The sequence below is a fragment of the Lepeophtheirus salmonis genome, chromosome Z (assembly GCF_016086655.4).
Source record: "Lepeophtheirus salmonis chromosome Z, UVic_Lsal_1.4, whole genome shotgun sequence".
NCBI classification, from domain to species: Eukaryota; Metazoa; Arthropoda; class Copepoda; order Siphonostomatoida; family Caligidae; genus Lepeophtheirus; species Lepeophtheirus salmonis.
The window spans coordinates 4,234,975-4,261,454 of NC_092584.1; the positions used below are offsets into that span (position 1 = coordinate 4,234,975).

General features: G+C 30.4%; 1 protein-coding gene, 1 long non-coding RNA gene and 1 other non-coding gene across 3 annotated transcripts; 1 reads left to right on the plus strand and 2 right to left on the minus strand.

The window, feature by feature from the left end:
- Positions 1–241: 241 nt before the first annotated feature.
- Positions 242–1,476, minus strand: LOC121130549 (uncharacterized). Its single transcript, XR_011783900.1, has 3 exons — positions 1,273–1,476; positions 1,050–1,159; positions 242–999 (listed from the first exon to the last, which is right to left on the minus strand). It is a non-coding gene; the product is annotated as an uncharacterized protein (transcript).
- A 248-nt stretch (positions 1,477–1,724) lies between these two features.
- On the minus strand, positions 1,725–3,326 carry LOC139907340 (uncharacterized). Its single transcript, XR_011783884.1, has 2 exons — positions 3,194–3,326; positions 1,725–3,128 (listed from the first exon to the last, which is right to left on the minus strand). It is a non-coding gene; the product is annotated as an uncharacterized lncRNA (long non-coding RNA).
- Positions 3,327–10,683: 7,357 nt separating this feature from the next.
- LOC121130121 (dnaJ homolog subfamily C member 2) lies at positions 10,684–17,635 on the plus strand. Its single transcript, XM_040725836.2, has 7 exons — positions 10,684–10,860; positions 10,912–11,477; positions 12,297–12,576; positions 12,640–12,940; positions 13,002–13,187; positions 16,245–16,447; positions 16,829–17,635. The coding sequence occupies exons 1-7, from the start codon at positions 10,807–10,809 to the stop codon at positions 17,102–17,104; spliced, it is 1,866 nt and encodes a 621-aa protein (XP_040581770.1). The 5' UTR covers positions 10,684–10,806; the 3' UTR covers positions 17,105–17,635.
- The last annotated feature ends 8,845 nt before the right edge of the window (positions 17,636–26,480 follow it).

Here is a 26,480-nt window from a genome sequence, read left to right on the forward strand (position 1 = left end):
AGAGATGCCAATATGTTAAATACTTATTCCATAGGAACCGAGTTATTTGAATTTTTCAACAGATTCTTCTTCACTGTTTATTGAGTTATAAGTAATCATTCATATTTTTATTGAATTTTCTATTCTGTATTTGTGGATAAAAGATAATTTTATTATTCTGTTGCTCCAATTTGGACAGGGGTTCTAAGTATACAGTATGCCCCATTATCTATGATCGCTAGTAACAAAAAAGACTGAAATTTATATATATATCTATTTTTTTATATTTTCATATTAGAATCATGTATGTATAAAAATCTTTGATCATCTTGGAAAAGTTGGAACTTCTTTCTCTACTTATCAAAAGTCTTTACATGCATCTGCAAGTTTCCAATTTATGTAAAAGAACTAGAGCAGTTGCTATATTAGAATTGTTTATATCCTCTCATGAACACCTTCAATATGTCTCTTCAAGCTTCCTGATTGTGTAAAAGAATTAGAGCAGTAAATGCATTGGAATTTTTTTATCTTCTCATGAACACCTTCAATATGCCTAATCAAGCTTGCAGAGCGTGTAAAAGAACTAAAGCACTGACTGCATTGGTATTTTTTTATCATTTCATGAACACTTTCAAAATGCCTTTTCAAGTCTCCAGATTGTGTAAAAGAACTTGAGCAGTAACTACATGTGTATTTTTTTATCTTCTCATGAACACCTTCAATATGCCTCTTCAAGTGTCCATGGTTTGTAAAAGAACTTGAGCAGTTACTACATTGAAATTTTTTTATCTCCTCATGAATACCTTTAATATGAGTCTTCAAGTGTTTAGGTTTTGTAAGAGAACTAGTGGAGTAAGTAAATTGAAAGTCTTTTATCTTCTTATCAACACCTTCAATATGTCTCTTCAAGTTTGCAGATTGTCTGGATGAAGTATGGACATCTCTATTGTTAGTTAAACGAGAACTCCTTCTTTGGCCATCGCTACTCGGATTCCTTGTTTTCCTATCTTTATTCTTGACCTATTTAGAGATTTACGACTAAAGGACATATAAAATTTTACATCATTTACTTGATTTCGTGATTTTAAGCCTAGCTCGGTCATATTTTGATTGTTTTCCATCTGAAAGGGTTTGAAATTGGATAGACTTCGCTCTGGCCTCTTTGTTTCTTTTGAATATACTATGGAGCAATAGAAGTTAATATAAACTGGAGTATATTTTTGTCTGTGATTAGTGTCAATGGAAAAACTATATTTAATTGACAAATATAAATTATATCATTAATTATTATACCCAGGTAGGTTACAAAACATCAAAAATAACTGAATCAGGGACTTTAAATAGGTTCTTGAGATGTATATTGACTGTAGAATTTTGCTGAAATCCAAATGATTGTTATGTGTTGGATAAGTACTGAGTTATTCCTTATTATTGACTGCACTTTTTCTTAGACAAAAATTGAAATTTTGTATCCTATTTGCGTCAATAAATGACGTCACTATCTATTATGTATTTTATATTTATAAATATATTTACTATACTTGGGATATTATAATGAAGGGAGATGAAGCATGGAGATTGAAATAACACAACCTCGTTTTTGCTGAGGAGGGAATCCTTTAATAAATAAATATTTGATATTTGGCATGATTTGGAGACAAGGCAAGGAACAAAGTGAAGTATCCTGATATACTTGGAGATTATGTTCGTAAAACAAGCATAGGACTTCAATAAAACAACAATTATAATGTAGAAAACAATTTATTATCATTACAAAAACAAATGAAAACCAATAATAATACATTCAAGACTCCAGTTTAAATAATAATATGCATATGATTTTTATTTAAACCCCTCACAGAAAAAAAATTGGTCAAGTAAAAATAATATTTCACCATGAATACAGAAATGAAATGCACATTTACTTACATCAATATTATCAAATACTTTTATAATATAAAATACAATCATTTTTGGACAATTAATTCAAGATAGATTTGGCAGTTTATTCACTTTTCTATTTGCTCCAGGGGAATTATGTCTCTTGCGTTTCCTACTTTCTTGATTATTAACAAAAGAACCATGGCTTTTAAATTTCAAATAAGACGTTTCTAAGCTATTAATTCAATTAATCTAAAAATCATCGTATAATTTTACTACGCCCGTAGCACTTAAAACAAGGTCCATTGTATCTATTAGTCTTCCTCTGTCCTTATTGATGGTAAAGAGAGCAAAATTCGCAAATGTTAACTTATTGGTATAAGAGATATTAGAAGAAATCAATTTCTCAATTGTCGTAATCATCTCTTTTGGTTCCACATTATAGTCTTTCTCCCTTTCAAATAAGCTGTAACGTTAAAAATCGAACCAACAATCTTAACTTTATTTGGCCTCACAATATACAGAAGCTTTAACACTGGAAGCTTCTTATGATATAGATAACGATAAAAAGTAAGCTTTTGCACTTAAAAAAATCTAAATTGGATGTATGACAAATTGTTGAGTTGATTAGAGGAGTGAAACGCGTCTATTAGTTCATCCCATAATTCCAATGATTTACTGTGTCTGACTTCAGAAGATGCCCAATTCGTATTTCCCTTTTAGCAAGATTAAGGAGTATGTTTTGTGTACAAATATTGATGGAACTACATATATATATTTTAGTTTGCTTCTTTTTATTAGTCTATGACATGTAAAACGAAGGGATTTGTTATCCAATAGCTTGTCTTTTAAGTCCTTATTCAAAAATATAATGAGTCTACACTTGAATGATAGTAGTTGTCTAATCCTTTCTACAGATATATTTAACCCATAGCTTCTAAATATTTCAGAGTGTCGTTTCGACTCCTTCAGCTTACGATACATCAATAATCCGAGTAGGGAAAACGTCATTATACTGCAAGTCCACTGCAAATATCAAGTATTGTCCTAGTCCTTGAATATTCTCAACGAATCCTCAGATTTAATTCAAGCTCATTCCAAGTCCATAAGTCTAATATGGGGTCACTAGTGTGAACGCTTTTCCTGAGTTTGCAATGTACTAGCTTTGAAGTCCAAGTCAAGTCTCGAGTCTTTGATTGTGAGTCGTCTCCAATATATGGACTCAAGTCCACGTTCCCACCTCCGGCGGCAATAATTGACCATTGCATCTTAAATTATACATTATTAGTATAATAAAAATTAATAAATCCTAAATGTATAATTGAAAACTCACCTTCTCTTTGGAGGGATATTCAAATAAGGAAAAATCAATGAACAAATTAATTTCTTATTTCCCCACAGCAATTTAAGAGTATGGGGCGTACTCTTTATTAGATCCCAGTCTATACTCGGCAACATTTGTTTATGTTTATTTTACTATTTATATTCCAACGCAACCTTTCATTAAATTAAAATATTATAATTCAAATTATAAATGAATAAGTATATATTTATATTTAACATAAATATAAAATACAGTGGGTAATAACAATTTCAAGTAGTTACATTTAATTTTTTTATATTTTCATGCACATCTTCAATATGCCTCTTCAATTTTTCAGATTTTGTAGATGAAGTAAGATCATCTCCATATTTAGTCAAGCGAGAACTCTTTCTTCTTTCACCAATAAACGGATCTTTATTTCTTCGTTTCCTATTTTTATTATTGACCTATGTAGAGACTTAAGAATAAAGGACATATAATGTTTTTAATCATTTACTTGAATTCATGATTTAAAGCCTAGCTCGATTAACTTTTAGTTGTTTCTACGAATATTTTCTTCTCGAAATTGTTCGTAACTGCTCAGACTTTCTTCTTGCCTCATTTTATCTTTTGAATTTAGTAGTTAGCAACTAAAGTTAGATAGAAAAGACAAAGGGATTGACACTCTGACATACTAGAGTAGGAGTATATTAAATTTTTTAGCCTGCGGGGTACAATGAACAGTTCCATTAACATCCAGATTAACAATAGTTCAAATGTACAACCTCATTAGGGGGTTAAATCATGAAAAACTAGATAGATGAATGAGCGGAAATTTTATAATTCAACGAAACCTCAAAACTCACCTTTTTCTATTTATAATCAACTCTTTAGTTGTCATGAATAATGACTAATGCATTGAATAATAAAATAAATAAATAGTTGTATTTAAATTTTTAAACATATATAAATCATACCAACCACAATTAAAATATACACGATGATATTACCACAGTCATTTTGTCTTACAACTTTTTTACTGCAATCATTTTACCGGAGACCATCTAATTTAATTTCCTTAATACCATGATAAAAAATTGAGTTTTACTAGGATATTTATACGATGAATTTAGGGATCTATTATATTGAATGAGTATGCACATGATGTTATAATAAATGTCTGAGAAGGTCTTTATGGATAACTCCTTAAATGCGGGGAAATAGAGTCATGCATATCCAAAATAAATAAGTTAATTATATCTAATTTTTATATATGTGTTTCAAAATTACAAAGTCAAATAAAATCATCCCAAATCTTTTCAAGTAATATAAACGGCATATTCGTAATTGAAAGTTTCAAAATACTGACTTCGATGCATATCATAAATATCTCGTATTTTATGAGATATACTAAACCTTCATAGGTTTCATCAGTTTAAAATATTAGTTTAATATACACATTTTTTAAATTTTAAATGTATATTAAACTAATATTTTAAACTGATGAATATCCCCTTCAAAAATTAACTTCAACTTGAAATCGTGTTTGTACAAGATTATGTAGTAACTCTCATTCAAATAATATTAAATCCTCCATTGACCTTTGAATAATAATTTCATTAATTCATAACGACAGTTATGTAGTTATATGTTAGTTGCGGAACAGAAAGGGATAGAAAACTTCATACAGACTGTATTGATTAATCATATCCCCAATTCCTCAGTTTACTAAGATCAAAATAATGCAATTTTTAGTAATTACATTTAATTGAGGCGGGATTGAATAATGATTAATATGATTCCCCATTAATTTTGCATTAATAATGTAATTAATTACATTTGGTGTCGAAATAGAAAAAATCGCAAACATTAGTCCGACTATATCGATTTTGTTCCCATCGATTTCCTATATCCCCAGTCATGAGATTAAATGGATCGAAATAATATAATTTTTAGTAATTGAATACATCTAATTCCCATGGAGTAATAATTACAGATGATGAGTTATTAGCTCACGGAGTAGGATTGGAACACAGAAAATATGTTTAAATATCTATGATTTAGAGTTTCAAATTTTAAAATACCTGGAGACTTGGAGCCGGGATCTCCAATATTATAAATCCAACCTCAAAAACTATTCAAATCATACTCTAGAAATTAAAATTAAATGTTCAGTCCTTAAAATAATAAATCAGCATAAATAATTTGATTAAAAACACACACATCTAATATTCAATTATTCTTAATTTATAGATTGTAATAATATTTTGTGATCTTGGCCCTGAATCCAAAAATTTGAATTTTGCAACTCCGAATCCATTTTACTAATTGTGCAAATATACTGACTTTATGAATTAATCACATTAGTATTGAAAAATCAATCGAAGAATAACATTTCATAATAATTAGTTATTTGTACTAACACGAAAAAAAGTTAGTATTTTATTTTTGAAGGACAAATTCATGAGTTTAAATAATTAATTCAATAATTTAGAGTACAAAAATAATATTTCAGCCTAAATACATAAATGAAATGCACATTTACTTTCTACAAAATATAAATACAATTATAATATTAAATGAAGAGTTTTTGGATTTGGACCAATATAATGAATTCAAGATACATTTAACAGTATTTATTCTATACGTCTTCACTCTTTTAATTGCTCCAGGATCAATATATCTCTTGCGTTGTCTATTTTCTTGCGCATTAACACAGGGACTTTTATCTATGAAATTAGTCGTTTTCTAAGCTATTTAATTAAATCAATTTAGAAATCATCGTATAATTTTACTACGCACGTAGCACTTAAAACAAGGTCCATTGTATCTATTAGTCTTCCTTTGTCCTTATTGATGGTAAAGAGAGCAAAATTCGCAAATGTTAACTTATTGGTATAAGAGATATTAGAAGAAATCAATTTCTCAATTGTCGTAATCATCTCTTTTGGTTCCACATTATAGTCTTTCTCCCTTTCAAATAAGCTGTAACGTTATAAATAGCATCAACAATCTTAACTTTATTTGGGCTCACAATATACAGAAGCTTTAATACTGGAAGCTTCTTATGATATAGATAACGATAAAAAGTAAGCTTTTGCTCTAAAAAAAATCTCAATTGGATATTTGACAAATTATTGATTGATTGGAGGAGTGAAACGCGCTTATTAGTTCATTCCATAATTCCAATGATTTACTGTGTCTGACTTCAGAAGATGCCCAATTCGTATGTCCCCTTTAGCAAGCTTAAGGAGTTTGTTTTGGGTACAAATATTGATGGAACTACAGATATGTTTTTTAGTTTGCTTCTTTTTATTAGTCTATGATATGTAAAACGAAGGGATTTGTTATCCAATAGCTTGTCGTTAAAGTCCTTATTCAAAAATATAATGAGGCTACACTTGAATGATAGTAGTTGTCAAATCCTTTCTGTAAAAAAATATCTTCAAGTCAAGCAAATGTGTTTTTTAGTAATAAGGAAAAGAAAGGCCCCAAAAATGGACAGAAAAAGACATTCAAGGATCATTCATTCAAGATCATCAATTATTGAATGTCTTCTTCCATCCATTTTTTGGGTATTGTCTTAACCTAATTACTAAGAAGCACATTTGCTTGACTTGAAGATATCTTTTTACACAAATTTAATTTCAAAGTTTTAAATACTTAGCTCTTTGATGTATCCATGGCCAATTTTATCTTTTCAAAGAAAATCATTCTTTTTTTAAGCCTACTAATTGTCAAAAGCATTTTTTCTTTCTTTTCATTTCTCCAATTATTATATCCATCAATATCTGTTGGAAGTGATATAGCTTTATATAATTTTTCTTCCTTTAAAACATGCAAATAGTGTTGCATAGTAATAGTATCCGTTTCCTCTTCACCATGTTCATTATTGTGTTCGATATCATTAACAAGATAATGAAGCATCTTTTTGATATTTCGTGCTGCAAGATTAGAAAAATATTTATCTCATCTAAATACAGTAAAAAAATTCAATCCATCGAAAAAAGTGAAATACTTTTTAATTTTTATACAAGGTTTTATATTTTACTGTGACTTATATTGATGTCAGTCAATGTAAAAATGTAATTAATGTATATAAGAATTTTGTTGAATACCTTAAATCATATATTAAAGTATAAATAAAACTCCAATCATTGATTTCTCATGACTTTTCATTTCTTTCGTGCATTGTTCCAGAAAAACCCACCTTCTTTTCTAAACACCTTGATACCGTCTATAACGTGTTTACGACTGATATTTGACTTCTATTACCCTTTTAATAGGCACGCCATAAACTATGATTGGTTTTGTATTTTGTTTACATTTTCAATACTATTTGATTGTGTTCCAGAAGCTGTTTTAAAATTTCGGATCCACCGTTTGAGGGTTGTTACACTAGGAACCGGAAGTAGACCACTGGATTGGATGTAACGGTAGGCTTTTGAGGAAAGAGACTTTAGTTTAAGTCCCTTAACAATATCCTCCTCATTCCATTTTCCAAACGTCTTCCCATTCATAATGAGTTTGCATTGAGATTTAGTAAACCTCTTAGTTTTTTCAAGTTCTCCTTTCATCGCTTCCTTAAAATTAGATTTGGATTTTAATGATCTATTTTCCGATTGGAGGATTTTCACTTTTTCGTGTAGATGTGCATTTTGTTTCCTTAGTGAGTCGAGTTCTTGAATGAGTGGATCTTTTCTGGTATTAGTAGCCCTAGTAACTTTTATAACGAGGGATCCACATGCTTGAGTAGATGCATTAACCTTTTCTACCATAGGTTTTTGAGTTAATTTTACAATGGTTTGGGATGATTTGTCTAATGTATCCAAATATATTTGATTAGAATCTTCTTCAAAATGGTGCACAATCTTAATTCTTTTCTTTTTCCTTGGAGCTTGCTCAAATCCTTCTCCGGGTATGAGACCTCTGGAAGGGATAGCATCTTCTTTCAATTTTCTTTTTAAAGGTAGTCCCAGCAATTCACCTTTTAAATCTCTTTTATAATCATTTTCCTCAAAATGATTCTCACAAATTCGAGGGTATTTTCCTAAGGGGTCCTTTCGATGACAAGCACATTCCCACTTTTTCCTCCTTGAGGGATCCTTTGGAAAATGATGATAAATTATGTTATTAGGAGAATCACAAATGGCAACAGCACAACTGACAGCTTCATTGCGCGGATACATTATACTTTTTCCGAATGGCGAATATCGTATCGTAATACTAATAATATGTTTATTGTAAAATGTAAATAAAGAATACTATCCTACTCCAAGGACACCAAACTTCTCTCTCTTGGCCCATAAAGTAGTCCGAGTTCTTAATTTTGGCCTTTTGTGAATTTGCGTTTGGTACCTTTTCTATTATCTATGAAGTCAAAATCCGACTGTCTTGAACACAAATCGGTGCGATACATCAAATTAAAAATTCTAGTAGGCTCGATTACATGATTATTAATTATCTAACCCAGGGATTATCAACCTGCTTTGAGTGATGACTGATGATGTACCACTTCTAGAATATTTTTTCAACCATTTACCCCAAAACACTATACTTTGTAACTGAATATAAATTAATTTTTTTAATGAGAAACTTTTGCTTCACTAAGGAAGATCCTTAGTTCAGTCTTCTTGGTAGGTTCGCAACTTCTGTAATCAGGCTCTTCCCGAGGCACATCATGTACATTTAAGAATCCAAGACATGTATTTACTGCTACTGTTAAATTTAAAATAATCATAAATTTAATAACTCTTTATATAAAATATCTTGTATTTATGTACAATTGTCAAATGAATTAATACACTTCGATCATAAAATTCATAAATTTCGTTGAGTTCCCATTTATAAATAATAAATATGCCAACTAAAGTTGTACACAATCTAATTATTTCCTTTAATTTTTTATATTACTTTCATATAAATTGTACAATTTCATTTATCATGTAACTATTATAATTGTTCACATAACATAAGATTGATTAATCTCTTATTGATTTAAAAAAATGGAGAGCTGTTTTGTTTATAATAGAAATATTCAGAAGTTGATGATTGAATCCCATTCATATTTAATTTATCCATTGGGTTCTAAAGTTCAAATAGTTTTTATAAGATTATTCAATAATGTTGTTTAAGTATTCATGTATAAATAAGTATTAATACTATGGAATTGACGCTAATCCGTCTCTGTTAAGTATTATATTTAATAAGCAATTATAAACTATAATAATAATTGACAAACGACCTACAAAGGAGAAAATAAGTATTTGATAGCTTGTCAATTTTGTTAGTTTGCCCACTGACAAAGAAAAAAAACATTTTGGGAGTGTTTCTCTGGGAAGGGGAGACGAAAACTTAACCACATCGAAGGAGGATGGACCATCCTCGGGGAAATCTTGGGCAACAACCTCCTTACATTAGGTCAGGGGACTGAAAATGGATATTCTAGCACGGTAATAACCCAACACTTACGCCCATAGGAACAAAGGAATGACTAAAAAAGAAGCATATTAAGGTCAGGGAGTGGTCTGTCCAGTCTTCGGACCTCAATCTCATCGAAAATCTTTAGAAGTGGGCAAAATTACAAAACCAGCAAGAGATCAAATATTTACTATTAATTTATATTAGGGTTGTCAATTCTCTAAAAAATAATTAAGGGACAACTGATTGGTAGGTTCGAGACGGGGGATTTTTTTCTCAAAATACAGTGATTACGACTCTAACAGAAACCTGTCTTGCTTACATAAAACTGTATACGTTAATATAAAACAAAAGATAGGAAGTAGAACATCCATCCTGAAATAGTGCATCTATAGAACATCTGTTGAAAAATTGTAAGCATACTCATGCTTCAAATTGATTTTCCAATGGCATTTAACTGCCCATCTTTTTAAAAATCATAGTATCACAGAACAAACTGTGTTCCATTTCAGCTCAATATGGGACGGGTGTTTTTTTTCTAAAAACCGGACGACTCCGTTTTTCAAGGGAGGTTGGAAACCCTCATTTATATTCAATCATAGACTTTTAATAACGGAGTTTTTCTTAGCTGTTATGAGTCAAAATGATTCTCATTGAAAGTAATATTCTATTTATTTTAAACTTTTTCTGCCAAAATTTTATGAACTAACAATAAATTATGAATTATTATCACACAAATAAAATAGTCAATACTACTTCTTGAATATTAGGGAGTGTAAATTATGCAGCTTAGGAAAAAGTTGAATCCAAGAACCCCATACCCCTACAAAAAAAAATGTTATTCTGCGGATCTATTTCCGTATTTTAAAACTTTTATTACGAAAAGTCATAAATACATAATATCCATGTAATTTTAATAGATCCAAATTAGTTGGGTATTAGAATGACATGGCATTTCAAAACGAAGGAATAACAACTTGCATAAAAAGTATGTACATATGTTATGTAGTGAAAAATTACAATGGGGGGTTTCTCCTTTTCATGGCTGTTCTTGAAGCAGCAGACAAATAGAAATACGGAGGGCGGGACGAAAAAATAACTTCTTTGTGAGTCACTCAACCTCTTCCTATTAATCTTTGTTTATTTTATTTGAATAATATTTTAGCCGTTGTCGTAGCAGGTCCTCGTGGTTCTTAGATTTATCCATCAAAAGAGCTAACACCATGGTTTCCGCGGATGTTAGAACACTTCCAGCGAGTTTTTTAACGACAATTGAGGTAATAAAGTCATTCATATTTAGCCGACTGTTAACCACGTTGTCTCTTTAGGTCGAACCCGTTGGCCGTTGGTTTTTATCGCAATGGGATCGTATTCACTCTACGCGAGGACTCTCAAAAGATTTTCACGAATCCTCATCTGAGTCAGAGTCCGAAGAAGAAGAAACGGAGATTGAGTTTGAGGACGACATCGAGTATCTTCGAAGTCTGGATCCAAAGGAATGCAAAGATCAAGATCACTACAAGGTCCTGGGCTTAGCCTCCCTCCGATACAAATCCACTGATGATCAAATTAAAAGGGCATATCGAGCCAAAGTCCTACGACATCATCCGGACAAACGCCGTGCCGCAGGAGAAGAAATACGGGAAAATGACGATTACTTTACTTGTATTACCAAAGCCTTTGACATTCTGGGTCTTCCCAATAAGCGAAGAGCCTTTGATTCCGTTGATCCAGAGTTTGATGATACGGTTCCGGATTGGAATCCCAAAAGGAATAAGCCTGAAGACTTTTTCAAGGTGTTTACTTCGGCTTTTGAATTAAATTCTCGGTGGTCAACATCCAAAAAGATACCTCCGATTGGGGATGATGACTGTTCACGGGAAAAGGTGGATAAGTAAGTATGGTTTATGGTCCTGTAATGGACAGGGATGAGGGCCAAGTACATTGGTACTTAGTATTCATGAAATACGTGTACTGTAATTTGAGGGCCAAATAGTAAACCTAATACTTGTACTTCCCTTACATTAAAAATGTACTTGGCTCCATCCCTGGTAATGAATACATTTACTATATTTAGGGAGAGTAAATTGTCGAAATGCTCTTGAGTATAGGAGCAGTATTTCATGTTTAACAGACTTGTTAGGAAAATATTTCAGATTGACCATAAAAATTCAAAGCTATATCTAGTATTTTTTAGTCTTCAGAGACTGAAAGAAATAATAATTGTATAGAAAATATTGATTCCATACATAAATTAAAATCATCCTTAAATAATAGATCTCTAATAGTAATTAATAATAAAAAAAACTAATAATAGTTAATTCAACAAAGGATTTTTCTTATATATTCTCCCCTCCCACCTAGATTTTATTATGTCAATTTGTCTCATTTATGTAAAATTAGGTCCCTCTCCACCTTTGAGAAGCTGATATTTGAGTGATACCCAATCTTTTCATATCTTTTAATATTTTGTAGCATATAAAATACATATGCTTTAGCAAATTAGTTATTCATATAATCTTCGTGGAGCCTTAGATGATGCACCGCTGGCACCAAAGGCTTCCATCATCCACGATTGGGAACCATTTGTCTTTATATTGCATAAATCTTTATCGGAGGCTTTCAACTATTGGAAATACATTATACATGTTAATTTAAATCCCAAACATTATTTTCCGGATATTGATTTGTTAATTTTAAAATCCCTTTGCAGATTTTACAAGTTCTGGTATGAGTTTGACTCATGGCGGGAATTTTCCTACTTGGACGAGGAGGACAAAGAAAGAGGATCTGATAGAGAAGAACGTCGTTGGATCGAAAAAAACAATAAAGTCCAACGGGCTGAAAAGAAGAAAGAAGAAATGAAACGTATTCGTAAATTGGTAGACAATGCATATAATAATGATCCTAGACTCCTAAGATTTCGTGAGCAAGACAAGGCGGAGAAATTAGCTAAGAAAAAGGCGAAGCATGATGCTATTAAAGCTCGAAAGGTTTGATAAACTCTATAGTTGTTACTAGTTAACATGGAGCTCTATAATCACACTGAATTTTAGGATGAAGAAGAACGTATAAGACGGGAGCATGAGGAAAAAGAGCGGGTCGAACAGGAACGGATTGAAGCAGAGGCAAAGGCCAAAGCGGATGCAGCTAAAAAAGAAAAAGAGACTCTTAAAAAAGCTTTAAAGAAAGAGAGAAAAACACTTCGTAATTTCTGCAAGGAAAATAAGTTTTATGCTGGGGAGGATGAAAATTTAAGACTTTATCATATGGAGGAATTGGAAAAATTATGTGAAATGCTGTCTCTGAATGAAATTGAAGGTCTTAACGTTGCATTAGAGTCAGAGGGAACGGATAGTAAGTATTTGGGGATGTCTGACCCCCCTTGTGGAACATTAAATAATAATATCATTTTTAGGTTTAGGTAAAGTATTTAGGAATAAAGTTCTTAAAATGAACAATAAATTAGAGAAAGAAACAATCGAAATGGTTGAAAATGCTTCGTCAAAGAATACGAGTGGGGAGTATTCAACAGGAACTGGTCCAGAATGGTCCTCTGATGAATTAGCTTTAATAATCAAGGCCGTTAACTTATTTCCAGCGGGTATGACTATTTATTAATTCTTATGTTTATAAAATCATTATTAAAAGTGGGGAAATTGATTTTTTCCCCCCAAAAAATAAATAAATGTATATATACGGGAGGACCCCAGTAATGGCGTTTTTGAGAACGAGAAAAATTCGCGTTCTACGTGAACTTTTTTACTACGAAAATCCGTAAAAGAGGAGAAACTATTTTTCAAAATCAACTTTTTACTTTTTATTCTTAGTATGTCAAGGACAATTAAAACATATTAAATTTTTTGAGATAATCTATGCAGAGAAGATATTGTAAAATGTATAATATTGATCCGTTATTTACATGATTTTTAATCTGGTCATGTCAATACTGTAAAATTTAAATATTTAATACTTACCCAATTCAGGAGCTTTTTTAACTGCAAGTTTGTATAAAAACATGATTAAACTAGTATAATTTGAAATTAGGAATTTGTCCTTCAATAATAAAGTGTCATAAGGTTTATTTAAAATTATGCAGTAAGTTTCATTCAAATAATATGAAATATTATATCCTTAATTGATCTCTGAATAATAATGTAATTAATTCAAAATGATGATTTATATGTTAGTTGCCGAACATAAATGGATAGAAAACTTCATACAGACTGTATTGATTAATCATATCCCCAATTCCTCAGTTTACAAAGCTCAAAATAATGCAATTTTAAGTAATTTCATTTAATTGAGCTTGGAGTTATTAAAGCCTCATGTATTTACACACAAGGTTAGATGGATTTGGAATTAGAATAAGTTTTATTCAAATAATATTAAATATTCACCCATTTATTTTGCATTAATAATGTAATTAATTCATTTGGGTGAACAAGATTCTTATATTTTGTGCCAATTGGAAACATCCTGTATCAATTTTCCATATCCCCATTCCTGATATTAAAAGGATCAAAATTATGTGATTTTTAGTAACGAGGTACATCTAATTCCCATTAAGTAATAATTATGGCTGCTTGAGTAAGCCAGGAGTTGGCCGAGTGACAAGTTTTACTCACGGAGTCGATTTAGAAAACAGATAATACATCTATTTATCTATGATTAGGAGTAAAAAATTATTTATAATAGCTGCAGATTCCAAGCTAGGATCTCTAAATATTATAAATCCAACATCAAAAAACTATTTGAATCATACTCTAGAAATTAAATTTAAATTATCAGTCCTTAAAATAATAAATCAACATAAACAGTTTCAATAAAACTACACATATCTAAAAACAAACTAATCTTAATTTAAGGTTTGAAAAATTATTTTGTGATTTTAGCTCTGAATCCAACCATTAACATTATACGACTCCAAATCCATTGGACCCATTTTGCAACTGCATTCGTCTCTACCGACTTTATGAATTAATCACATTAGTATACAAAGATCAATCGCAGAATAATATTTCATATTACTTAATTATTTGAATGAAACTTAAGTTGATACTTAATATTTGATTGAAGTATTCATCAGTATAAATAATTAGTTATATAATATTTTGAAGATTTACGTTATAATGCCCTTTAATATAAATCCACTTTGATTTTGAATTGTATACATTTAGTCAATCCATCATTTTCGCTCAAAAACAATTTTTTAGGATTTCAAATATTATCCCAAAATGGAAGATTTGCCTAAAATACCACGTGATTTTAATATTAAATTTCAATTACGACAAATATTTTTCCCATATAATTGTACAAAGTTAATATGAGTTCACCAAATATAATGTTTTTCACCACAACAGGTTGCGTGATTGGAGCTTTTGCTCCTCCTGTGAGTATTAGAACTCATTGACTTGTTTTTTGATCAAAATAAATATCATTTGAAAGTTAAAGTTCAGAACTTTAAAACCAATATACTAAATATCCTCGAAAATTGGCTTTAAAGATCTTTGCGGGATTTGCTGAAGCATGGTGCATTAAAGATTTAGTTTTTTTTCTATTTTGATGGGAAATACTAATGGATAAGACGGGTGCTGTAACACACTATAAGGTTCAAATGCCCACAGTTTTATTATCTATAAATGAATAATTTTAATAGATCAAAATGACATAATATCTTCAATGTATAGTTGCTAATTAAAATGACTAGTGATGCCATAGAATGCCTTATGACGAATTAATTTTAACTTGTACATCTTTTTCACAACTTATATATAGAAAGGTGTATAAAATATGTCTTAGAAATGGGGAGCAGTTTCTGTATTCGAAGTAGAATTGAGGATCACTATCGGAGTAATTCCTGCTTATGTCATTTTCTAGATACAGAGTGAGATTTGCATTTAATCCCTTCATCACATAGATGATAACAGCTAAGTTTTTGGAGCGTTAAGCCGTTCTCCTTCCAAATATTCTTCAAATTGTTAGAATGAACCACGTTGATTTTCGGTCTATTTTATGATTACATACCGGTAGGACATATATAAAACATATTAATCAATTCATATAGTCGAACTGCAACGTGGAGTTCTTGCAATATATTAATATATATATTTATATATATATTATTATGAATTGATTTAAAAATAATCAAAAATTAAGAGCATGTTAAGCTTAATTCAGATTTACATTTTATTAAAATATGATGATTAATATCAAATTAAGCAACTCTAATTACTTTAATTTTATTGAGGTCACATCTCCATATGAACCATATTATTGTTCAGATAGCAGATTTTAAATTCTGATATTCCTTTCCGTACTTTTAGAAAATAAATACATTACTAAGAGGTGTGGATATTATCTTTTATATAAGATAACTTTTCCTAGATTTTTTATACAGTATACTCTGTATGTTTGCTTTTAAAAATTCTAATAGTCAATATATATATATATATAACTTAATGCAACATTTAACAAATTTTTAAATGTCATAGCGTATTTTTATCTCAGAAATTGATACAAACCTTCAAAAATGTATGGAATGAATATCATAATCAAATGTGCCTATATTTATTTGTTGAGTATTTTTGACTTTTGAAAAATTGTTTAAAATTTTTGTGTTGAATATTGACTATGGCTAACTTTTAATACTTTTGTATAGGTACGAATCAAAGGTGGGAAGTCATAGCAAGTTATATCAACCAGCATACCCAAACACCTGAAATAGAAAGGAAAGCTAAAGAGACTTTAGTCAAGGCAAAGGAATTGCAACAAGGAAACTTTCATATGAGTACTTTGAAGGAAGAAGTGAACAAAAAGGCCTACGAGAATCTTGAGAAGCAAAAGAAACAAAGGGATGTCAAAGTAAGTAACTTTATTGACCCCCATAATCATTAATGTCCCTAAGATACGGTGGAGTTATTTCCATGCATATATATATGTTTTAAGACTCTCAGTTCTAGGAACTAATATATTAGTATTGTTCGTAGAAATGATGGAATTTGCATTTAAATAATCTTGGAATTAGGGTTTTGTCAGTTCTTATTTATTCGGTCCAGTCCGAAGGACCAGTCCTTCGGACTGTCTGTACTAGACCTGATTTAAAAAAGAAGAAATAAAGCTGAGGGACGATATTAAGGACCAAATTTTATTAGTTTTAGTACTGATGCAGGACTGAAGTGGATGGGACTATTTTTTGTATGATTTATTAACTTAATAACTGATTTTATGTTCATTTGACTCAAGGTTGATGATTACGAAGCATCCACTCGAATGGACTCTGCTGCCGAAGTTCAAGGAATCAACGTAAATCCTTGGTCACAGGAGGAACAAGCTCTTTTTGAACAAGCCCTCAAAACACATCCCTCATCCCTTGGATCAGTTCGTTGGGAAAGAATATCGGAAACTTTGCCAAGTAGGAGTAAAAAGGATTGCATGAGACGCTATAAAGAATTAGCCGAAATCGTCAGAGCTAAAAAAGCTGCTCAAGCTGCTGCTGCTGCCGGCAAAAAGGCTAGATGAGAGATCCGTCAATATGGAAATCACCACACCACGCTTAAACAAAATAATTAACGTCTCAAAGAACTTGTTATTATAATTTAAAGTGTGTTTTAATGATCAAATGTCATTAAGCGACATACATTTAGACGATATGTTAATATTGACTCCATGTTTGAAACTACGGGAGGATTGAAGAATATATTGGGATAATATCTTATAAATCTCTCGTGTTGATATGATTTTTTATTGGACATGTTTGTTTTTCATATTGTTCTATTCCATATTAGACCAATTATAATTATTACTTAATTAATAATATAAACTGATACTCTAAATTACTAAATTATCATAATTGATTTTCAATTGAAGACTTTTATCCTATCTCAATATTTAATGTAATGCAAGTTCGTCCATCGATCATTTATAACCAATCATATTATTCTATTGTTCCTTTACTTTGAATTTATTCCTCCTGTGTCATAATTATGTAATTTTTTGAGTCCGTGCCTACCCTGGAAAGGTAATGTCGAATAATTACAACATTCAAAACTATATTGCTCTATGAATTACTGATAACAACAACTCACTCAAATATACATAATAAAGGTGTTCTCTCATTCATATCTGAAATCCTTGGACGTTTAGTTTTGTTGAAGCTTGAGGCGATCAAAGGTTGGGGTTAAATATATAGAACTGCTCAGATTTGCAGGGTAAGATACATTTCACTGTTTTAAATTTTAGGTTAAGTAAAAAGCTCTGAGCATTTTTCGCTAGTTGTCTTTAGTGAGCTGTATCTCACGATTCATGCATTACATTACTATAAGTATGCTTAAAAGTTAAATGTACTCTTTAAAAAAAGTGGATTCACAGTTTTGTGGAGCCAGTTGTGTATTATAGGGCGTTACAAAATTGATGTAAAAAAAGCAAACATTCGATTCACTCTTTAGTATAACAACGACCACCAAGATAACAAGGCGGAGCAGGCTGCCCAAATAAAGTGCTGTAAATGCACAGACCTAGCACATAATCAAATACTATAGCAAAGCGGTGCTTCCAATCATTCCGTTCTGCTAATATGGACGTTGAAAATGTCCACAAAGTAATAATGAAAATTGTCGAGTTGGATCGGCATGTGAGCACTTATTCCATTGCCCAGGAACTGAAATTAGCCAAAAAACTTTTTGGAACCATCTAAATTGGATAGTCCGTACTACATGGACGTCTGGAGGAGGAGGAATGTAGTAATTTTTGATTCTTACTAGAAAATGTAATATTTGAAATTTAATTACATTCTCAATTTTTTTTCCAAAAACCAAGCCCCTCAAAATACGTACGCCCTTTTATTTTTGAAATAAAAGTGAAAAACGCTCAGAACTTTTTACTCAACATATTATGTGCATACTCGTTTGCATTTTATTAATTTCTGAATCGCATTAATTTCCGAGGAAATAGTGATGTCTTTTTCCCAACTCTACATTTCTATATCCATATATAGACATTGGATTTGAAATCTTTTGAGGGAATAGTCAAGGATAAATAGAGGCCAGTTTGTTTTTCAACAAATTTCGATTTTGGCTGATTCGGAAAACTGGGATTTGGTAAGGAAATGCCCTTATGCAAAATTTCATTTTCCTACGTTGTCATCCTAATGTAGCATATATCTACCTAACAAAGTTTGAAAGGAGACAAAAGTTATTTACTTTGTCAATAAAGATAGAAATATAACATTAATCCTTATTTTAAGTTAATTAATAATGATAGACCAGGGGCTGTAGACCCCCTCAATTAATTAATATTTGATTTCTTTCAAATACATATATTAAATTTATCTTTTAGAGAATAGCTATCGGAGTTAGAAATTTTTTCCCAAAAATTTTTTATTCCAAAAAATTTAATTTTTATAGAATAGTTATCGATTTTTGAAAATTTTCCTCAGAAAATCTAATATTTTAAATTTTTTCCTAAATAAATTAATTTTTAGGAATAGCTGTGGATTTTTGGATGTTATTAGAAAAATAATCCAAAAATCTCATCTAAAAAAAATATGTGCGCCATCAGCGGATAATCAAATTTTTCTAACTTTGGCCACTTCTTAGGCCCAATAAGACTATACGAGGAAAAACAACTTTGAAAATACTTTATAGGTTTATGCCTATCAAAACTATTCTAAGCAAAATAACTAAATATTTCCTCTTAGTATTTATATTCACTATTATTTTTATATTTACTCGTAATCGAAATTCGAAAAAAGTATATAATCAAACCACTCCAGCAATGACGGCTTATCACTTGCACTGTGAAACATCAACATTCCCAATTAATTTCTTATATATACACTTTTGTTCATTTATATATTTATATAATGCATTAGGTATAATAAGGTATTTGCAATTTCGACCTTTATTTGCATTATTTCCGCCATTTTTAGGTAAAAAATAATCAGTTATTAGAGTAAAGGAAGGATTGAGTTCGAGTAAATTGACCATACACAAGTTAGTGGAGCCCTCAGTGCTCATTAAGGAGCACGGTGGCATCTGAATGAGGACTTATGTGCATAACACAAAGTCTTTGCTATGCAACTTTAGCGCTAAAGCCAACAGGAAGTGTGTCCTAGAACAGAGAGATAGATAGAGTACGAGGCACAAAAAGAATGTAGATTTGAACAACTAGGAGACACAGCTAGGCCAAAGGTGCTCCTCGTTATCCCCTCCAACGATGGCAGGGATGGCGTCTTCAATACTCACCTAGTGAATGCCTTCGTCTCTGCTTACATCCCTCTTGTCAAGATCAACCAAAGGAAGTTCAAAAACTAATTGGAGAAGTACTCCAAGAAGACAATGCCTTGCTGTACTAGATCATAATTCAATGGAACAAGGACCTGATTGATTGATAAATTTGAATCATATATGTATTTGTTTTGTACCAAAATACATCCTATTTTACCAGATTTATTTGTATTTTGGATTTTTCTGCATTTTTATTCAAATTTGTGGGATGAGTTAAAATACCCAAGGATTTGAGCACTAATTTAAAATCTTTATTTGATTTAATAGACTTATATATTGACCCCTTTCAAATAAAATCCATCAATTTCTCATTCTTTTATAATGACAATCAATTTAGGCTACTTTGAGTACAATTTGGGGCACAACCAAAGAGTTAATAAGAATTATTGATGACAGAAATGAAGGATCATCTTTTGTCAACGAATATAAATGTAATCCCCACTCAACTTTGAATCGTCCACATATATAAAATTAAATAAATAATGAGTGTGACTTTATGTGAACTTTTGCAACAAGTGTGTGCCCCTGAAGCCCAGCACATCATATTAAAATAAAAAGAGGGAGATACTCATACATATGTATCTACATTTTTAAAGCAAAGTCTATCAACACTTGATAACTCCGACCAATGCAGGCTACTCTCTCTACTACACTCATATTCACAAGCTCTGACTTTACTGGATTTGTTTGCCATGTCGGATAACACATCAGTTTTTATCGTTCTCACAAAACATACATGCACGACCCTGCAGTATTTCATTAAAAGGATTACATTTTTATTTCTTATATCAAAAATGCGACCATGATATACATCAGAGATCACTATATATATTGCATCCTTTATATACACTACATGCTACATGCGCAGACCACCAATATTTCATTAGTACAAATACATTTTTTATTTCTTAGATCAAAAATATGTACGTGAGATACATCAGGGAGCACTAGTTACATTGCAACCTGCATAAATACTTGATGCGACATTTAAAACGAGGGTGAGATCTACATTGTTATGTCTGAGATCAAAAATGTCTTTGTTTGGTTCAAAGATTCATAGCTACATTCTCCTGGTATTAGGCCTGTGATACTAATACGAAAGCATTCCGACAAATCCCAATGATGTTTAAAAAAAAAAATTAAATAAATAATGAATACCATCGAAATTTCAATAATATAATGGGTTCGAACAAATTTGTATACAAGTATTACCCTTTTGCTCTCTCAATAATCCCCTCGGATCAGGATGATCATATCAGGTTATAGATAATCAAATCAAATTACAGTAAAATGATATAAAAAAGCTCAAAGTTTTTATACCTTATTACTTTTATAAAATAAAGCGATTTTTCATCCAGTGTAGTTTTACCCGCGGTAAACTTTCTTCATGCCAAATTTTCACAATAAAAGTAATCCCAGGTCAAACTTTCCCAAGGCAAGTTTCCAAAACGTGACCTTTCGTAGATACCTTCAAATGATGTTAAAATATTTGACAATTTCATTATTTTCCCCCTTGGATATTATCAAAATAGTGAATTTTAATGTGGTGTGAGCAAAATAATTAAAAAGTTGATACTTCCAGATAACGCGTCATACTTGGCCTTGTTCATATAATTGAAAGAAATAAAAACTACGGCGAATGGTATTTACATAGGCAGTAATTTCTAATGCTGCTTAACAGCAAAAATGTCACAAAATCGAAATAGTAGAATTTAAAGCCCTGATTCCAAATATGGTCATAGTTTTTCTAAATCATCCTGAGGGCCTTCAGAAAAAAGCTATAAAGTTTTTTTTAAATTTTTGGCTATTTTTAAGGTTGAAAGCTTTTTTACCCCCTTGTTGTTGAAGATATGGATAAATAATATTAATATATTTCAAAGCTTTGTACTGATCAATTCCAAAGCTATTTTTAAAATGTATTTAGTATCTTTAAACTTGAGTTATCTTTTTTTAAAGTTGAAAAAAGGTTGTGCCTTTTTCTCAGAATCTCATAGCTCCAAAAAGAATAAATCCAGAAACTGTAAAAATATTTCATTTGATAGCTGAAAGTCTGAACTACAAGTTAACAAAGCCTTCATAAAAACTCTCTATATCTTTGTAATATTTCAAGGAGACAGCTCATTTTTGAATTTATCTTGTAAGATCAATTTAATTAACTATTAAAGGGTCATATAGGAAGAAAAGAAGAGAAAGAAAGTCTAGGAAAAAACATTTTGTCGCATAAGTTCAAATAATTAAAGAATAATTAAAAAAAATTTGTCTCATTTTTAATAGTAATACTTATTTAAGGGATTACTATTAACTTCTCTTGTAGGTTGAATAGTTGAGTTTCTCATTTATGTCTGGTTTTTTTTTTTCAAAACAATAGTTAAAGAATATTACCTAGATAAGAAAACTTGATGTAGTGCTCCTAAAATACAGCAAATACGGCCGGAGAGGAAGAGACCGGAGAAAGAGTTTTCACTAATGACTACTTCATTGGGGGTACAATCATACACTATCTAAATATATTTCTAAGGGGCTAAAAGGTAAAATAGAATAATAAAGATTAATACAAGTAAAATTATAGGTAAAAGGTACATTTATGATTCAAAAGATTCCCTACGTCAACTTTATAAAAATAAGAGTGGTACATATCAGTTCATAGGGTATTATTGACAGGACATAGAGAAAATTTTACCTAAATTTAAGTATTCAAAGGTTCATGTGTTCTCCAAAAATATTAATTTTTACTTTAAATTGTCATTTGGATCGAAATAAACAATGATTCTGTGCATTTCATCGTAAAGGATATTAATGATATATCTATTTTCTGTATCATAAAGTTATTCAAACTATGTTTCTTCGCTAAAAACTTATTTTTAGAGGTTCCACATTTTGAAAAATCTGCTAAATAGACAAGATACTCAAATCAGTTTTTGAGTTCTTACGCTCAGAAATCATATTATTAAGAAGAATATCAATATGAATTTGTATGTTTCTGGAACTATGCAAATATTCTTTCGATCGTAATGAAACGTTGCAGAGCATGGCTTATTATACCTAGGAACAACTCTTAAAAACCAACAGTTATTAACAAATTAAATATATAATAAAATTTATTACAATTCAACTATATAGTAATGATTAATTAATTAGTATTTTTACTTTCTTGATGAATATATTATATTTATGATTCAGTATTCTAGGGCCCTAGTATGACGCGCCATCTCTTGGATTATTTTGAATCACGTTGTTTACATCTCAAATCCTATCGGAACAAAAAAAAAGGACCACATTTTGGGTTGAATCTAGATTTTAAAGACAAGATGAACAAGCTATGGTTTTTTAAATGATGGATTCCTAACCTTGCACGCCCACACCCACGATGGAGTAAAAAAAAGTAAATTAATGAAGAGAACCCCAAAGAATGTGTTTATAAAGGTGAATTTTCGCCTTATAATGATTCGTTTTATATCGACAAATAATAGCTAATTAGTTTTGAAGTACTTTGTAGAATAACAATTCATTCATTCATAAAGTTTATGTTTACAACAAATAAGAAGCAAATGAAAATAAGCTCTCTATTTCTGAAATAAACAGTCATAAATTAATTCTAGCGTTTGTGTCCATATATCCTCGTGAAGGAAAGCAAAATTACGTAGACCTATAAAAGCCGGATGTATTTAAACCAAACATCAGTAGTGCAGAGTTGGTCTTCGAATCAGTTGCAGAATTACTAATTCATCATCAACATGTCGAAAAAGCTTTACTTTGCGTTCTTCATTGGTCTTCTTCTCTCCATGACTATGGGTGAGTACTCTACTTTAGAGAGCCACAAACAGATGGGTCCAATGGAGAGACTGAGGAGTCTCTTGAAATTGGAGGACAGAATAATGAATAAAGGAAGTGAAATGGTGCTCTGTGGACATAACTTGTTCCATACTTGGAGGGTGGCATGCTCATCAATCCGTTCAAAAAGGTCTGTAGACGGCTTTTCAGGAAAGATTATGATTGCTATAAATGGTTTCCGAAGCGGCATGAAAAAAAGGGCAGGGCTCACGGATCAATGTTGTTCCCAGCCTTGCTCTTTGAAGACCCTTCTTAGCTTTTGCTAAGGAACTAACTCCCACTGATATACACAAATGAATACTATTAGAAAATTAAATGTTAATCTTAAGGCCTCATCAAAATATCATACTTTAGTTCTCTTTCAACAATGTATTGTACTGTATAAAAGTGTTTATAATTTCTTTGATGTTATTTAATAAATGTATTACACTTATTTATTCAAATGAATAGATTAAATAATTCAAGCTATATGTATTACTTCCTCATCAGAAAATACCAGGTCTTCACCAAAATTAAAGTACTAAATGTTTTTTTGTTTTGAGCATAAAAAATGTCCTACACTTATTTATCAAAATGCATGCAAATAAAGAGTGTGAACAGAATGCCTCATGCAGTTTTTTTTATTTACTCACGACTCAATATTTACTTGTCAGCTGTTGATTTCTTATATTATTCTTACTGATGTAAAATGAGATTTTTCGTTTGGACATCATTAACTCAAAGTACTGCGAGTTGAAAAAAAAAAGAAGAACAAAATTAGCAATATGTGTTCTTACAATTTTGGTATTCCGATAATCGCGAATTATTTCTTAGTCAACTAATTAGCTGAGATTATTAGTGGAATAACAAATTGTTCAAATGATTGATGGCAATTGGTGACAATTTTTTTTGAAAACGGGGTTTTGAAAGAAATGAATTAAAATCCTTTTTTTATTAGGAAATAAAATGTAGGCCCTTTGTATGTATAACATAAATTAGAATTTTATTTCAATCATGATGTAATTTTTGGACAACAATATATATATATATATATACTAGCAAGGAAAGAGACGGAAATCACATTAAAAATGGTCAAATTAATTGAGAAAATTACAAAATTATTCAGAAAATACATTTATATACTAACAATTATAATATGAATGTTTCGTTGTTGTGAAAAAAAATCCTTATATTTCTATATCAATTCGGTTAAGTAAGGTAATCCACAAAGTATCATCATAAATCAACGTAATCTTAGTAGTATTAATATGAATTAAAAAAATAATAATATTATATTATAAACTTCAAATAACAAAGCAACATATCTACATCAAAAAATTGTCTAGATGAGAAGCTCATTTTTTATTTACTTCAAAAAATTTCCAAATCGAAATTTCCGAAGAAAATTGGTAAAAAACTTTTGTACTAATTTTTCAAAAAAAGTTGTTAATATATCATTTATTGGAATTGTAAAGAGGAACAACAACCTATCCATGTTTTATCTTACTTGCAAAAAAAAAAAGAAGTTTTTTATACAAATATTGCAAAAATTATCTAATAAAATATTCTGAAAATTGAAAATTGTATAATTAGATTTTAAAAATTTATGTTCAAAATGTATTGTTTTGTGGCATTTCTTAAAAAGAAATAAATCAAAATTGATGTTTGATGAAAAAATGAGAAAAAATAGAGAAAAAAAAATTGAAAAATTGTTCAGTAAATAACAGATATTTTAGTTATAAACCAATTTTTATGAGTCAAATTTATATGCAAACGAATTTTCAAGTAAATTTCGACAAACTTGACTTTATTTACGAATCCAATACATCATTTGAAGTTCATTTTTTTGCACCTGAAAAAAAAAATTGAAAAATCAATTATTTTTGAAAAAAATTTCAAAAATTAAATTTCAAATATTAAATTTTTGGAAATTTTTTTCAAAAATTCATAGTTATTCACTGAAATTTACATTTTTGTAATTTTTACAAAAAATCTATAGCTATTACTAGAAAATTACATTTTTTGGAAAAAAAAAGGACTCCCTACTCAGGATAGAAGTGTGTGGATCAGGACTTGATCAGATACATATGAGCTTCAACACATTGAATCCAAACGATTGATTTATTTTCATTATCTATTGAATAACAATCAACAATCATTGATTGATTCACTACCTGGCCTCTATTCTTTAAACACTTTCTCTTTTCAATTTAATTATTGGACGGTTGAAATCTTGTTCTAATAGCGGTTCGAGCCAACTGTTGAAGCATCCTTATAATGTAATAAATCAATTATTCATAAATCAATACAACTTGTGGCAATTGAATAAACATTTTATTTCTGAATAATGGTGTAATATAAACGGGATTCATAGTTACATAGTATTGTAACTAGGCTGCAAAGTATGTGAATAAAATGCTCGACTCCAACTCCCGTTTCTCGAATATCACCAACTTCAAACTACTTTTCTAATAAGATACATTTTTTATCTTATATAAGTACTATTGAGTCTAGAGCCTGTAAATATAGATCTAATTTATAGTTTTATGTAGTTACTTGTTATATGCGAGGTTGTGCCCAGTTCAGGTTAAGTGGTTCTATCGGCCTGGGTCTCAGTACAGGCTCAATTTGGTAACAGGCACTTAAAAGAAGAGGCTTCACTTGAAAATTTTGGCCTAGGACATCATATTATAATATATAAATTATTGCTTAAGACAATGGTTTTCAAAATGTGGGCCGTGATGGGAGGCTATGGAGGTGGGGGTTGCCGGAAGATGAAGAATTGGATTGCTTTCAGTCTA

What these genes read in the sequence shown, in the direction of transcription:
- LOC121130121 (XM_040725836.2), top strand. Translation starts at nt 10,807, where the DNA reads ATGGTTTCCGCGGATGTTAGAACACTTCCAGCGAGTTTTTTAACGACA. An exon ending in GTTTTTTAACGACAATTGAG is followed by an intron (nt 10,861 to 10,911) that starts GTAATAAAGTCA and finishes TTGTCTCTTTAG; the next exon opens with GTCGAACCCGTTGGCCGTTG. An exon ending in CGTTAACTTATTTCCAGCGG is followed by an intron (nt 13,188 to 16,244) that starts GTATGACTATTT and finishes ACTTTTGTATAG; the next exon opens with GTACGAATCAAAGGTGGGAA.